This window comes from Ursus arctos, unplaced genomic scaffold, assembly GCF_023065955.2.
Source record: "Ursus arctos isolate Adak ecotype North America unplaced genomic scaffold, UrsArc2.0 scaffold_13, whole genome shotgun sequence".
Lineage (NCBI taxonomy): Eukaryota > Metazoa > Chordata > Mammalia > Carnivora > Ursidae > Ursus > Ursus arctos.
The window spans coordinates 40256282-40273724 of NW_026622797.1; the positions used below are offsets into that span (position 1 = coordinate 40256282).

Consider the following 17443-nt stretch of genomic DNA (forward strand, 5'->3'; position numbering starts at 1 on the left):
ATGAATTGAATAAAATGGGTAGTTACAACCCTATGTTAAAAGAGAAGCAACAGAATTTGCAGACTGACTCTGAGAAAGGAAGGAGGTAGGAGAGAGTGTACTGACCAATTGACTTCTTTGGGTGGTGAGAGTTCTTTGACCTTATAACTGTTACAGCAGGGCTTCAGAAGAATCAGTAAACAGCCAAGCAGTAACTGCTTCTCTAACCATGGAAATGTATTCCAGTGGAGAAATTCTTTACTCTTCCGAAAATTAATTTTTTTCCACACCATTAGCCAAGTGCCAGGCAGAATAGATTTCATTTCTTCTACTGCTCTATGTGCTAGCTTTGCAAACCAAAAATAGAACAGGATGCATTACCAGAGTGAGCAATTTCAGTCAATATTAAGTCAATTTTTCCAACTCATTTTGTTCTCAGACCATTATATTTACAATTACATGGATTGGTTATTTCAAATAGTTAATGCTTTGATTAAATTAGACATTAAGTAGGGTAAGTATGAAGCTACAAGCATCATTGTTTGGTTGACTTTTTATCAGCAACTTATTATACTTTTCATAGTGACTCCAGGGAATAGGAGTTATATTGTCCATTTGTTACTTAATTTCAGTGTACAGAAAATATTTTTAAGTCCCTATCTATTTCCATCTCCAACTTGCTCCATTTGATATGAAGTGCAATTTCTTGTTCATTCCTTTAGTCATTTATCTACTCATTCACTCAGTGTTTGTTAAGCACCTGTTATGTGTCTCACACATAGATGTGCACATTTCAATAAGTCACTGGTTACCAGTGATACACCAGAGTCCCTTGAAGACATCCATTTTTATCACTGAATTTTATTTATTTTATCCTATCAATTCTGTTTTATTTCTGAAGATTTTAGTTCCTGCCTCCTAAGTTGTATTTAGTCCAGATTGTATATAACAGAAGATTATTTCACTCAACTTTTGTAGTCCAAGATCTGTTTCTGTTTGTCAAGTTGTCATATATCAAACACAAATTTAAAATTGAAGTGTCTTTTCATAAAATCATTAGTAAATAGAAAACTGTTTCCTGTCTTCTTCATTCTTGCTTGGAAAACTTTATTTTTTTCAAAGGGGTTTTATTCATACTACTGTCACCTATATCTATTTAATATTGGGATTTTTTTTGGAGTGGGAATTTGATGTTTGTTTTGGTATGCTTAATACCCCCGTATAGTCTCATTGAAAAGCCTTTTTGAAGATTTAACTACTACATTCTTTAAAATGAAATCGTGTGGTGGAGTATTATTGTCTGATTTTAACTATATCTAAACTTTTATTCCTTTAAATGTGAATCTCAAGTTCAGTGCACAAGAAATAAGCTGTAGAGGTCTTAAAAATACAAATGACTGGCTATCCATCCTCAGCAATCTCATTCAGTGGTCTGGAGTGGAGTCTGTTTATCTTTACTTTTAAAAAACTCAGAGAATTTTCATGTACAGCCGTAATTGAGAACCATCATCTGTTGAAATGTGCAGAATTAAGCTTCTACTCTAAATATACAGAAATATAAACTTTTAGAGAGGGAATGGATGTGGGAAATTATTTGTACAACCACAGAAAAGTTAAAAGGACTCCTCAGACAGACAGGTAGATCACTGTGGAACGACTCGTTCCTTCCGTGGGAAAGAACTAAGAACCTGAATCATATAACATTGAGTGTCATAGTTCTTTTGGGCAACTTCTCTCACCTTGATCCTTAACTATTCCATTCTTCATTGATACAGAGATCAGCATTTTCTCCTAGAAGCCACTCTGATCTATAGAATGCAGTGGCATCAGGAAGGCTCATTATTAGCACCATTAGCCCACTGCACACTCCTCCCTACTGTTAAGATACTTAGCTGTATTATACTTTCCAAAAGAGGAACATTAGTATTACAAGCACACAGATCTGTATATTAATGAAGATAAATATTTCTTATGTTTAATAATCCAGTTTTATATGTACTAGAATTCTAAGTGTTATCATCTAATCTAAGTTAAAATTGTTCTGGTAATAGTTTATAAAAATCAATCTTTTATATAAATACAGAGAAGTGGAATTCATAGACCAGAGAGTATAAGTATGTTTAACTTAATGAAAAATTGCCAAACCATTTTCCAAAATAGTTGTACCATTCAACATGCTTACCAGCAATCTATGACAGTTCCAGTTTCTCCTTATTCTTACCAGCATGGTATTTTCAGTCTTAAATATTAGCCAGTTTAGTGGGTGTGCAGTAGTATCTCCATGTGGTTTTAATTTGCATTTTCCTGATGACAAATGATGTTGAACACCTCTTTTGAGATGTCAAGTGTTTTGCTTCTCACTCACCCCCATCATTTCTATATGGGTTTCTTGACTTTATATGTTTGAGTTATAGGTGCTGGTTATATAAGGATTATGGAAACAATCTCTTGTCCAATTTATACTGCATATATTTTCTTCCATTGTGTGGCTTTTCTAGTCATTTTCTTAGTGTCTCTTGATGAATAGAAGATCAATTTTGATGAAGTCTAGTTTGTCATTTTTTTTCTTTTATGGTCAGTACTTTCAGGGTTTTGCTCAGAAAAATCTGCCTACATCAAGGCCATAAAGATAGTCTTCTGTACGTCATACTTTGCCTTTTAGCTGCAGGTCTGTAATCGATTTTGAGGTATTTTTGGGTATCACATGAGGTAAGGGTTTACATCGTTTTTCGCTGATTTCTGGTTGTTCCACAACAATTGATTGAAAAGCTTTCTTACCTAATTGAATTGCTTTTATATTTTGTCAAAACTTAATTGAGTATATAAGCAGGAATATACAGCTAGCTTGTTTCTGTTCTTAGGGGAAAAGCTTTACATTGATTTTTGAATGTTAAACCAACTTTGCATTTCTCAGATGAAATTCTAATCATGATACTTCATCCTTTTAATATATTGCTGAATTTGGATGGCTAATATTTTAAAAATATTTTTTCTATTTATATTCATGTGCAATATTGGGCATTAGTTTCCTTCTCATGTCTTTGAATCATTTGGGGATCATGGTTTTGCTGTGCTTATAAGTGTGCAAGATTGTTACTATTTTACTTATTTGATAGAATTCACTAGTGACACTATTTGGGTCTGAGTTTTCTTCATGGTCTGCTTTTTAAATATTTATTCAGTTTCATTAATAAATGTAAGACTCTTCAGATTTTCTATTTCTTTTTGGGTCTGTAGGATCTATGGTGATATTTCCTCTTTTATTCTTGATGCTGATAATTTGTTTTTTCTCTTTCTCTTTTTTCTTTATAAGCAGGTAGAGATTTGTCAATGTTATTGATCTTTTCAAAGAACCAACATTTGCTTTATTGATATCCTCAGTCCTTCTTTAATTTCCATTTTATTGGTTTCTGTTACATTTTATTTCTTTTTTTCTGCTGACTTTGGGTTTAATTTCCTCTTTTTCTAGCCTCTGTGATGGAAGCTTAGATCATTAACTCTAATCCTTTATTCTATTCTAATACAAGTATATAGAGCTATAAAGTTTCCCCTAAGCAATGCTTTAGTTGCCTCCCAGCGCATGTTTAGAAATGTCTTAATTATCATTTCATTAAAAATATTGTCTAATTTAGGTTGCTAGCTTGCTTTGACCTTGATTAATTTGTAGTGTGTTGCTTAACTTTCAAGTATTTGGAGATTCTCTAGATACCTTTTTGTTACTGATTTCTATTTTAATTCTATTGTGTTTATAGATTATTCTCCATATAATTTAATTTCATTCTGATTTTTTGAAACTTTTTATGGCCCAATAAATGTTCTGTCTTAGTAAATGTTCCATTGACAAGTGAAAAGGATATATATTTTAGAGTTGCTGGTTGTAGTGTTCTATAAGTAATCAACAAGGGCAATTTAGTTGATCATGCTATTCAGATTTTCTAGATAATTTCTAAATTTTTGTCTGCTTTTGGTACCAAATACTGATACAGTAGTGTTGAGCTCTCCCTTAATTATTTTATGTTTATCTACTTGTCCCTTTAATTCTTTAGTTTTTGCTTCATGTATTGTAAAGATTTCCAATTTGGTAAATATATATTTAGTATTGCTTTTTCTTCTGGATGAATTGACCATGCTATTTTTTAAAAAAAAGTCTTTAATCTCTAATACCCCTTGCCCTGGAGTGTATTTTATCTGATAATAATATAGACATTCAGCTTTCTTATAATTAGTGTTGGTGTAATATGTCTTCCCATCTTTAATACATCATGTCTTTTAGTTTAAAGGACATCTAAAGATATATAGCATATGTTTGCTTCTTGCTTTCTGTTTTTAATTCAGTCTGAGAATTACTGCCATTGGTTGGTGTTTTTAGCCCATTTACATGATTACTAATATTTTTAAATTTTATCTATGATTTTGATATTTTTGTCTACTGTGAATTAATACCGTGTCTTTTACATAAGAACCTTACAAACCTTCCTATGTGCTATTTTTTCTATGCATTTTACTTTTACATGTTACTTCTCCTTTAAGTCAGTTATTTTTAAGTAAATTAAGAAACAAGAGCAAACTTATTTTATATTTACCCATACATTTACAATTTCTTACACTCTTGTACATGTGTTATGTGTGTTATATATGTACCTGTGTATTTATCTGGTACCATTTCTCTTCAGCCTGAAGAACTTGACTGTTTTTTGTTTTGTTTAATTTGTTTTGTTTTTGCTTTTTTTATTTTAATGCTTTTTTATTATATTATGTTAGTCACCATACAGTACATCCCTGGTTTCTGATGTAAAGTTCGATGATTCATTAGTTGCGTATAACACCCAGTGCACCATGCAATACGTGCCCTCCTTACTACCCATCACCGGTCTATCCCATTCCCCCACCCCCCAGCCCTCTGAAGCCCTCAGTTTGTTTCTCAGAGTCCATAGTCTCTCATGCTTCATTCCCTCTTCTGATTACCCCCCTTTCTTTATCCCTTTCTTCCCCTACCGATCTTCCTAGTTCTTATGTTCCATAGATGAGAGAAATCATATGATAGTTGTCTTTCTCTGCTTGACTTATTTCACTTAGCATTATCTCCTCCAGTGCCGTCCATGTTGCAGCAAATGTTGAGAACTCGTTGTTTCTGATAGCTGAGTAATATTCCATTGTAGATATGGACCACATCTTCTTAATCCAGTCATCTGTTGAAGGGCATCTCGGCTCCTTCCATGATTTAGCTATTGTGGACAATGCTGCTATGAACATTGGGGTGCATATGGCCCTTCTCTTCACTACGTCTGTATCTTTGGGGTAAATACCCAGTAGTGCAATGGCTGGGTCATAGGTAGCTCAATTTTTAACTTTTTAAGGGACCTCCACACTGTTTTCCAGAGTGGCTGTACCAACTTGCATTCCCACCAACAATGTAGAAGGGATCCCCTTTCTCCACATCCTCTCCAACAATTGTTGTTTCTTGCCTTGTCAATTTTTGCCATTCTAACTGGAGTAAGGTGGTATCTCAGTGTGGTTTTGATTTGAATTTCCCTGATGGCTAATGATTTTGAACATTTTTTCATGTGTCTGTTAGCCATTTGTATGTCTTCATAGGAAAAGTGTCTGTTCATATCTTCTGCCCATTTTATGATTTATTTGTTTCTCACGTATTGAGTTTGAGAAGTTCTTTGTAGATCTTGGATACCAGTCCTTTATCTGTAGCATCATTTGCAAATATATTCTCCCATTCCATGGGCTGCCTCTTAGTTTTTTTGACTGTTTCCTTGCCTGTGCAGAAGCTTTTTATCTTGATGAAGTCCCACAAGTTCATTTTATCTTTTGTTTCTCTTGCCTTTGGAGATGTGTCATGAAAAAGGTTGCTTTGGCTGATGTTGTAGAGGTTGCTGCCTATGTTCTCCTCTAGAATTTTGATGGATTCCTGTCTCACATTGAGGTCTTTCATCCATTTGGAGTTTATTTTTGTGTATGGTGTGAGAAAGTGGTCAAGTTTCATTCTTTTGCATGTAGCTGTCCAATTTTCCCAGCACCGTTTATTGAGGAGACTATCTTTTTTCCACCGGATGTTTTTTCCTGCTTTATCAAAGATTAGTTGCCCAAAGAGCCGAGGGTCCATTTCTGGGTTCTCTATTCTGTTCCATTGGTCTATCTGTCTGTTTTTGTGCCAGTACCATGCTTTCTTTGTGATCACAGCTTTGTACTACAGCTTGAAATACGGCTTGATGCCCCCAGCTTTGTTTTTCCTTTTCAACAATTCCTTGGCGATTCAGGACTTTTTCTGCTTCCACACAAATTTAAGGACTATTTGTTCCAGTTCTTTGAAAAATGTCCTTGGTATTTTGATCGGGATAGCATTGAAAGCGTAGATTGCTCTGGGTAGCATGGACATTTTAACTATGCTGATTCTTCCGATTCATGAGCATGGAATATTTTTCCATCTTTTTGTGTCTTCCTCAATGTCTTTCAAGAGTGATTTATAGTTTCTAGAATATAGGTCCTTTACGTCTCTGGTTAAGTTAATTCCAAGCTAACGTATGGTTTTTGGTGCTATTGTAAATGGAATGGATTCCTTAGTCTCATTGTTCGTGTATAGAAATGCAACTAATTTCTGAGCATTGATTTTGTATCCCGCCACATTACTGAATTGCTCTATAACTTCTAATAGTTTGGGAGTGGCTTCTTTTGGGTTTTCCATACAGAGTATCATGTCATCCGCAAAGAGAGACATTTGACGACTTCTTTGCCGATTTGGATACCTTTTATCCCTTTTTGTTGTCTGATTGCTGTTGCAAGGACTTCTAGTACTATGTTGAATAGTAGTGGCGAGAGGGGGCATCCTTGTCGTGTTCCTGATCTTAAGGGAAAGGTTTCCAGCTTTTCCCCATTGAGAATGATATTTGCTGTAGGCTTTCCATAGATGGTTTTTATGAGATTGAGGAATGTACCCTCTATCCCTACACTCTGAAGGGTTTTAATCAGGAAAGGATGCTGTATTTTGTCAAATGCTTTTTCTGCATCTATTGAGAGAATCATATGATTTTTGAATTTTTCTCTCTGGATAAAATCTAAGACACTGATAGATTTGCAAATGTTGAACCACCCTTGCATCCTAGGGATGAATCCCACTTGGTCATGATGGATAATCCATTTAATGTACTGTTGGATTCTATTAGCCAGGATCTTTTTGAGGATTTTGGCATCCATATTCATTAGGGACATCGTTCTGTAATTCTCTTTTTGATGGGGTCTTTGCCTGGTTTGGGGATCAAGGTAATATTGGCCTCATAGAATGAGTTTGGTAGCTTTCCTTCTCTTTCTATTTTTTGAAATAGCTTTAGAGAATAGGTATTATTTCTTCTTTGAATGTTTGGTAAAATTCCCAGGAAAACCGTTCGGGCCTGGAGTTTTGTTATTTGGAAGGTTGTTTATCATTGACTCAATCTCTTCATAATTAATTGGCCTGTTTAAAAAATCAATTTCTTCCTGTTTCAGTCTTGGTAGTTTATAGGTTTCCAGGAAGGCCTCCATCTCTTCCAGATCGCTTAATTTATTGGCATAAAGCTGTTGATAAAAGTTTCTAATAATCCTTCCAATTTCATTGTTGTTGGTTGTGACCTCTCCTTTTTCATTCATAATTTTATTAATTTGGGTCCTTTCTCTATTCTTTTGGATAAGTCTCGCCAGCGGTCTGTCAATTTTATTAATTCTTTGAAAGAACCAGCTTCTAGTTCCGTTGATCTGCTCTACTGTACTCCTGGTTGCTAATTCATTGATCTGCTCTAATCTTGGTCAACTGCTTCCTCGTGCATGGATTAGGCCTGTCCCTCTGTTGCTGTTCCAGCTTCTTGAGGTGAGAATATATAAACTGCATTTTAGATTTTTCTATTCTTTTGAGTGAGGCTTGGATGGCTATGTATTTCCCCCTTAGGACTGCCTTTGCAGTATCCCATAGGTTTTGGACCATTGTGTTTTCTTTCTCATTGGTCTCCATAAATTGTTTAAATTGATTTTTGATTTCCTGGTTTATCAAGTCATTACTGAGCAGGATGGTTCTTAGTCTCCAAGTGTTTGAGTTTCTTCCAAATTTTTCCTTGTGGTTGATTTCCAATTTCAAAGCATTGTGGTCTGAGAATATGCAGGGAATAATTTCAATCTTTTGGTATCGGTTGAGACCTGTTTTGTGACCCAGAACATGGTCTATTTTTGAGAATGTTCCATGGGCATTAGAATGAGTAATCTTTGGTTCTTGGGTGTAGTGTTCTATATAACTATGAGGTCCAACTTGTCGAGTATGGCATTCAATGCTCTTGTTTCTATGTTGGTTTTCTGCTCCGGTGCTCGGTCTGTTGCTGATAGTGGAGTGTTGAGGTCCCCTACTACTAACGTATTATTATCTATATGTCTCTTTATTCTGGTTAAGAGTTGGCTTGTGTATCTTGCTGCTCCCCTGTTGGGGGCCTATATATTTATAATTGTCATATCCACTTTTTCGATACATCCTTTAAGAATAATATAGTGCTCTTCTTTGTCTCTAACTATAGTCTTTCATGTAAAATCCAATCTGTCTGATATGAGAATTGCTACCCCAGCTTTCTTTTGAGGTCCATTGGCATGAAAGATGGGATTCCATCCCTTTACTTTCAGTCTGAATGTATCTTTAGGTTCAAAATGAGTCTCTTGTAGACAGCAAATGGATGGGTCATGTCTTTTTATCCAATCCACAACCCTGTGGCACTTATGGAAGCATTTAGGCCATTTACATTGAGACTGATTATTGAGAGATATGATTTTAATGATGCCATGTTGCCAGTAAAGTCTTTGTTTCTATAGATTGTGACTTTCTGTTCTGTATCACTCTTGGGGCCTTCTTACTTTTATAGAACCCCCCTTAGTATCTCCTGTAGGGCTGGTTTTGTGGTTACGAAATTGGTCAATGACTGGCGATTCTGGAAGGTCTTTATTTCTCCATCAATTCTGAATGACAGCCTTGCTGGAGAAAGGATGCTTGGCTGCATGTTTTTCTCTGAAAGAGCTTTAAAAATGCCCCCCCAACCCTTTCTCTCATTCCAGGTCTGTGTAGACAGGTCTGACGTAATTCTGATGCCTTGCCTTGGTACGTGAGAAATTCTTTGCCCTGGCCGCTTTCAATACTGTATCCTTGCATCTAATATTTGCGAAATGCACTATGACGTGATGTGGCGTAGGTTTGTCGTGATTGAGTTTGGGAGGGGTCCTCTCTGCCTCTTGGATACGAATGTTTGTTTCCCTTGCTAGATTAGGGAAGTTTTCAGCTACAATTTGTTCAAATATATCTTCTAGACTTGTTTGTCTCCACCCCCTCGGGGATGCTGATGATTCTGACATTGGAACGTTTCATTGAGTCAGTAATCTTCCGTAACCTACATTCTTGAGCGTGGATTTTTTTGAGTCCAGATTCTATTTTAGCTTTCTCTTCTACTAACCCATCCTCCAGTTCGCTGATATGTCTTCTGCTTCATTCACCCTGGCCATCAGAGCCTCTAGTTTTGACTGCATTTGGCTCATTGAATTTTTAATTTCTGCCAGATTCACTCTCATTTCCGCCCTTAGAGATTCTATATTCTCATTAACATTTTCATTAATACTTTTTTCAAGTCTACACATCATCTTGACCATTGTTACTCTGAATTCCATTTCTGATAATTTGGTTATATCCATATCCATTAGTTCTGTGGCAGAAGCCACAGACTCATTGTCTTTGCTGGGGGGGATTTCTCCTTCTCGTTATTCTGATGAGGAGAGGTTGCGGGGTTGTCCAGAGCTCAAATTATTGACTGGGACCCAGGCCGTGGGCCTTTGTTTTATAGGGATCTTAGGAATGTGGGCTTCTTGATTTTTCCGCCTGCCTTCTGGGGGAGGGGCCTGCTGCGCCGATACTCAGGCAACCTTGTTTGGGTAGGTCTCCGTGTCCCCTGGGAGGGGGGATGGGGATGGGCCCACTGTGAGCCAGTATTTCCAGGCTTTTGTTCTCTGGTGGCTTTCCTTGGTTGTTTGCTGTGCCTCTTCTGAGAGTTAGAGCAGCAGTGGCCAAATCTCAGCCTCTGTCTCAGAATAGAGGGATCGCGGACCGTTCTCTACTGATATTCTGGCCACTTTAACTCTGTTTCTGTTGGTGCTGCTCAACCCTGCAGCATCCGGGGATGTGCGCCCCACACCCGGCGTCCCAGCCCTCACTTCCAGGGCCAGCGTGTCTCTGTCCTTTGTGTTTCTAACACCGCCAGCCGCCCCCGTGTGCTCCCGGTCTCAGTCTGGTTCCAGTGAGCACACCGGAGCTCTGTTTCAGTCTTGTGGTGCGTGTTCCCCGGCTCACGGTCTCAGTCTGCTCTCTCACGGTGCCGGTCCTGGAGTCCACCCGCTCCCCTGTGCAGGTGGCTACTGCTTCCCAGCGCCCGAATGTGGCGGCTCCCTCCTCCTTCCGTTTATCTTCCGATATCTGTGCGTGGTTTCACGGCTCCGGGCTTCGTACCTCAATACTCAGTGCTGGAGATGTTCATTTGTAGAGATCCAGATGTACCTTCCTGCATCTCAGGCTTATTCCGTGGATGTTCAGGCTGGTCTGGTACCTATCCAACTCGACTCAGGGGACTGGCTGAAAAAGGGGTCCCCTACTCCTCTAAACTCTGCTGTTTTAAACAAAGCCCTGGAGACCCATCCTCCTCTGGCTACCCGGGGAAGTCCTCCTGTTTTGTTAAATAATGTTACCTTAATTTCAGGTGTACAACATAGTGATTCAATAAGTTTATACATTATGCTGTGTTCACTACCAGTGTAGCTGCCATCTGTCCCCATGGGTTCCTATTTCAATATCAATGACTGTATTCCTTACACTGTGGCTTTTATCCCCCTGACTTATGCATTCTATAACTGAAACCCCTTCACCCATTTTGCCTAACCCTCTACCCCATTCTCCTTTGGCAACCATCAGGTTGTGTTCTGCATTTATAGGCCTAATTCTGCTATTTCTTTGTTCTTTTTTTCCCCACATATAAGTGGGATAATATGGTATTTGTCTTTCTCAGTCTGACTTATTTCACTTAGCATAATACCCTCTAGGCCCATCCATGTTGTTACAAATGGCATGATCCCATCCTTTTTTGTGGCTGTGTAATGTGTTTATGTGTGAGTGCGCACATGCACACACATATATATACCGCATCTTCCTTATCTATTCATTTGTCGATGGACACTTAGGTTGCTTCCATATCTTGGGCACTGTAAATAATGCTGCAATAAGCATAGGGGTGCATGTATCTTTTTGAATTAGTGTTTGTTTTCATTTTCTTTGGGTAAATACCCAATAGTGGAATTAGTGAATCATATGATATTCCTATTTTTAATTTTTTTTAGGAATCTCCATACTGTTTTCCACAGATGTACCAGTTTATATTCCCATCAACAGTGTACAGGGTTTCTTTTTCTCCACATTTTCGCTAACACTTGTTATTTCTTATCTTTTTTATTTTAGCCATTCTGACAGGTGTAAGGTGATAGCCCACATTTGATATTTGTCCAAGAATGTTCAGAGCTCTATATTCGTGAAAGTCAAAATCTGATAAAAAAAAAAAAAAAAAAAACAGATGTCCCAGAAAAATAAATTTCAGGATATACATTGAATAAACAAATTTCAACATATTTACATAATGGAATACTACTTGTAATAAAAAAAAAAACACTATTGACACATGCTACAATATAGAATGAATCTCAAAATATTGTGTTAAGTGAAATAAAAAACACAAAAGGGTACGTACTGTGTGAGTCCATTTATATGATGTTCTAGGTAAAGCTAAACCAACAGTGAAAGAGATCAGAAAAGTGGCTGGTTTAGGAAAGAAGGATGTGCAGGAATTGTCTAGAAGAGAGCATGAGGGAACTTCTAGATGATGGAAATAGTCCATATCTTAGAGGGGTGTGAGTTATACAGCTTGTATGCATTTGTCAAAATTAATTAAACTGTACATTTAAGATCTTTATATTTCTTTGAACATAAGGTATACCTCAATAAAATATGATCTACTAATTAAAAATCAATCTTATAATACCCTATTATGATAGTTGATAGGAGGTAGGCCTATTTCAAGGCTATAGAGATCTATAAAGCCAAAATATTTTATTGAAACTACTTAAATTTTGCAAAGTCAGCCAGCATCACCAACACTGCAGCACTGAAGTCTTACATTATTTATACTTCGGAGACTAAAATATAATTAATAATAAAATACAGGATCACCAGGAGTGTATTCAGGTACTGGCATAGAAAGAACTTCCTGGTCATTACCCAAATGAATTTAATCTGATTGTGTTGTAGTAAACATTGGTAAAGCCATTTAAATTATGGTTGACCCTTTTAAAATGCTGTGATAAGACTAAGAACTTGAAATTACGGTGAACATATGAATGATGATTAATAGTTTTTAAAAATTGGCCATTTTACAAGAGTGAGAATAATTTGTGACATGTATGTTTTTGGTATAACGTGATGGAAACTCAATTTCTTTTTTTTTTTGTCTAGGAGAAGGATACTGGCTCATATAAATGGGGCAAAGCTGTCATTAGCAATATGTACATCTAGAATGTACATCTATTAGTACAGTTAGATTTATAAATAGGAATTCTAAGATATATAAAAAATAACTTCACTGCTCATTATAGGCCAAATGTAACAATACTGCTAAGTTTGTGTTCTGATCTGAATAAGTAAAACTCAGATGTAGCTTATCAAGAAATTAACGGAGCACTTAAGATTATTTTATTTTGTTTTATTTTATTTTATTTTATTTTATTAATTTATTTTTAAAGAAAATTACTACCCTATGTGGGTAAAAGACCAGTCTGGTTTGGCTGGGATTATGAGGGCTTCCTAGGGCATGAGACTTTCAGAGCTAAAACCATGCAAGGCCTAGGCAAACTAGGAAAAACAGGGTACCTTACCTCTAAGAGTGCTAAAAGATGAATTATAGCTGGTCCAATGAGTAGATGTTTGATAACTGATGTTTAATTTGTTGTTCTTCCTTATCTCTGTAGATCTCAAGTCTAGCCATATTTTAAGGTTCAGTTTAAGTGCCACTTCTTTGTAATCTCTCTCTCTTTCTGAATTCACATTACACTTTATATCTTTACCATTCTTGTTCCACTTAGTCCTTTAAAACATCTTTATCAGAGTTATCTACATACGAATTTTATCTCTGGCACTACATGGAAAGTTCTTCTAGGGCATGATGTTTGATTTATCTTTTATCCCCCATAGCTTCTAGCATGGTGCTTCGCACTTATTTTGTCAGAAAGCGTGTATTAAAAGGAATGAATGAGTCCACAAGTTAAGTAGATTATACCGATGGGATGAGATGCTCCAGTGTGTAATAAGAGGAAAAAAACAAAACTGACATGCGTATGAGAAACCCAGCTTTTAGTCCTCTTTACCACTAGATAACTATGTGATTTTGGACAATTCCTTTAATATTGTGTGTGTGTATGTGTGTGTATGCACATGCACGCTACAGTTTCTTTAGCCAAAAATTGAAAGTTACAACTAGAACCTTCCGTGCTGTCTAATGATGCTATTGAGCATTCACTGTTAGCTTTGTCATCCGTGTTCTCCAGACCTAATCCAGATTTTCAGCCTCTCCTGTTGTCCTCCGTACCGTATAGCCCCTTCACTTTTGGTAGATCACAGCTCCTCCTTCACAAAGAAAACCTGCCTGCTGGAAGAACCTTGTTCATCCACCCTCATATGTAGTTATACATTATAAGCAGTATACTGAATATTCCTTTTTGACACTCATGTTTAAGTCTTTAAGAAGTGAACAGCCATACTTACACATATTTGTAATTCAAAATTTTATATATGCATTGCTTGATGAAAGTACAATATTCTAGATCATTTTGGGGTTAATAGCTTTTGTGTTCTGAGAGCCGAGTAAAAATAGATTGCTTTAAAACTACAATTAGTTGTTTTGTACTTAATATGCTTTTAAATGATTTTTATGGGAGAAAAGTTATTTGTAAAAAGTTTCCTGTTAATTTCTTTGAAAATATAACTGACAGCTCTTAAAAGAACAAATTCATCAGTGTTTTCAAAATTCACATTAAAATATGTAAAAATATTACTTTCATCAATTTTCAATTAAAATGTGATTATTATGCAGACTTTTATACATTTTTATAACCCAGTTTTCTATTGTTTTTAGCTACTGATGCAAATGTGAAGAACGAAAGTCTTTCATCTGTGCAGCAGCTTGGCATTAAAATGACTGTCAGGTATATTATAGGGAAATATCTCCCTTGTGCATTTCTAGAATTTGTTTTATCTACCTGATATGTGCTTAATAGTATTTAACAACCAACTATTTTGTGTACTTTAAATGCAGAGTTTATCATTCAGAAAATAATAACTTTGTTTTGGGGATATTGGCACATGATTAAATTACCTCTGCTGGTAAATCAGTTATCGTTCATTATCATTTCAGAGGCTAATTACAGTGTACTTAAGCCTCTATGACTACAGGTTTTAAAAAAAATGCATTGTGAAAATCAGCACAATCATGCCATTTTCTAAAATATGATAGATTTTAATTGTCAAGCTATGGTGATGAGTACAAGAGTACCTTAAGGATAGATGCCAAAGTTAAAAATGAATAAACTAATTATAGTAGTTTGAATTTTTAGTACTCAAATTGTAATTTTCAAAAGAAATAAACTAAACAGCAGACTGTGAATTAGGGAGTGAGTCTCCTCTCTTGCTTATTAAATGGGGATCTTAATAGTTCTGTCCTACTTCAGTACATAATCTTTAGAATCAATTATAAAAAAGATGCATATGGAAGCTTTTAAAATGACTATTTTTATAAATTCATAGCATTATAGTGAAAAGTGTGATAGTAATTCTGGCTAATCCATCTGTATCACATAAAGCTTGTAACTCATTGTTTTGTGACCCTATATCTGCTTTTTATTTTGTAATGTCCAATTTCTATTCTGAAATGCAATCCATAGATAAAATGAACAGGCTAGTCACATATTTTTTAAATTCAACATAATGTCTTATTGGTAAGAAGTAAGTGGAAAGTGATTTGTAATGAAATGTTTGTACCCAACTACAGTATATGACATAGCTGTCAACCATACAGAATCATTGTGATTTGGGCAGCTGCAAATAGAGACTGATGGTATTTTGGTGCTTCCAATACTGCTCGAGTTTTGCCACTGGCAAAGTGACTTTCCAAAATGGAGAGCAAGTCTTAGGCTTCAAACAACGAAGTACTCTTTCCCTGATTTATACATAGTTGCATTCAGTGTATAATAAAAAATATAGAAAAAAATATTTTATGATCTTATATAAAACAGAATTGGTTTCAGATAATTATAAATAGCTTCTTCACCCATGCAAACAACAGGCAGACCATTTGTAAGTGGTCGTGCAGGACTGTCCCACATGTAACCTTCTGACCATCACTCACCAACTGCTGTTAGTGCCCCCAGTCCCTATGCAATCAAAAGTGCCCCCATGAATTCTCAAGTGGCCCCAGGAGGGGAAGGTGCTCCCTCTCAGAACCTTTGGACTAGATGAAATCTAAAATTCGCTCAGTCTAACCTGTCAACATTACATATTTTAGATTAAGTTCAGGAAAAAATGCTTGTATTCTTCTCATCTGACAGTATCTACGTTTTGTTTTGTCATTACTGTTTTATTTTCCTTTAAAGTTGTCAGTATTTACCAGGTAACTACTGCTAATCCAAATATACTTATCAGGAACATATATGGATTGTTAAGCTCTCCCTATAAGTGTTCTGTTTAGCATAGTCATGCTAGAAGTAGAAGAAAACTTAAAACCTTGGGATCTCAAGAGAACTACGGTTGACGGATTTTAAAAAGTGAATTTGCAATGCAGGGCCTGATGTTCTTCATCTTGTATGTTTTGTGGGCTTTTAATGTAGATATGGCAAGTTCCTCAACCTGTTAAAAGACAGTGCAGAAAATGACCTTACCTTGGTTTTAAAGCACTGTGAGAGATTCCTGAAACAGCAGCAAGCTCCCATAAAATCTTCTCTTCATATCCTTTTTGAGTGGATTCACAGTAATTGAACATTATGTGTTTTTCATAGTTCTTTGATAGGGTACCTTAACACATTTATAGTAAAATAATGCTTTAACCTATATTGCTGATTCATTATGATGTACATTTGTAGTATTCTGTATTTTAAATATGAATTTTATTACATTGGGTAGTAATTACTAAATTCATTCTTATTGAATCTTAAACTGAGTAATTAAAGTTATTAGGCTATATCTTCAGATATATACAAGGAATCTTTAAAAATAGGTTTAGTATATCTAGAATAAGAATATTCCAGAGTTAGTAAATCTAGAATAACAATAAAATGTACATTTATTTTACTTGAATTGGTTATTTTTCAGAAATAGGTTTGACTTCAAGGGGAAAAAGTACACAAACCATTTGCATTAACTGAATTCTAAAAATGTATGGATTTTTAAATATTTTATTATGTTAGTAATTTAGCAGATAACCTAAACCAGAGAAAGAAGATGGTACTATGATTTTAATGACTTGAATAAATGTTGCCACAAAGCAGATAGTTTTTTCTGCCTTTGCTAGTGCCATTGCCCTCCTTTACTTATGTAAGTAAATAGCACATAAGCTTGTAAATTGGTTGAAGATAACAAGAAGACTAAGTATCACTATCTCTTTCCTGATGGGGATCCTGGAAATGAATATTAATGGAGTTCTTATATTTCATCTTGTAAAATAAAATACTGCAAAAATTCCTTAACTGTGCTTTTCAGTCTGCCTGCAGGGGACTTATGCTGGCCATGACTGGTTTGTATCTTCTTTGTTCATGATAATGTTGGGGGACAAAGAAAAAACACTCAGATTTCTTCAGAAGTTCTCCAGGCTTCTGACCTCTGCTTTCCTTTGGTTGCCAAGACTGCATATTTCCGTAAGACTTTTTACTCTGTCTTTAAATGAGTGTGTTAAATTTTAAGGCAAATCCTATTTAAATTCACTGGGATCTTATTTGTAGAGACCTCTGTAATAATTTATGTTCATTTTCTACCTGAATGCTTTTTGACTGATTCTCTTTGAAGATACAGAGTTGACATTTCCCAAATGCTTGGTGTCTTGCCTAATGGTAACTGAATGAAAGATGAGTGATAACAGACGGATTATTAAATTTTAAACTTGTCATTTAGTAAATTATAAAAAATAATATGTAAAAAGAGCTATTGAATTTTTTAATTGTTGCTTTGTTAGAAGGAATCACTTAAATTACAGTATAAGAAATTAATTAAGTCAAAATTGTCAACATATTCTATATGGAATATGGAAATCTATGATGAGTTTGGAAATCTATGATGAGTTCTGATTACAGTATTAAAGTGTATTTTAAAGGGTTTTGCTAGCTTCAT

General features: G+C 35.6%; 1 protein-coding gene across 6 annotated transcripts in view; it reads left to right on the top strand.

Moving 5' to 3' along the window:
- The window catches only part of TBC1D32 (TBC1 domain family member 32), a 216044-nt gene that overhangs the window by 164680 nt on the left and 33921 nt on the right, over positions 1 to 17443 (top strand). For all 6 annotated transcript variants that reach the window (XM_057311112.1, XM_057311111.1, XM_044386282.3 and 3 more), the window contains 3 exons: positions 14205 to 14274; positions 15952 to 16067; positions 16820 to 16974. In XM_057311112.1, coding sequence (XP_057167095.1) covers positions 14205 to 14274; positions 15952 to 16067; positions 16820 to 16974 — 341 coding nt within the window. The remainder of the gene's footprint in view (positions 1 to 14204; positions 14275 to 15951; positions 16068 to 16819; positions 16975 to 17443) is intronic.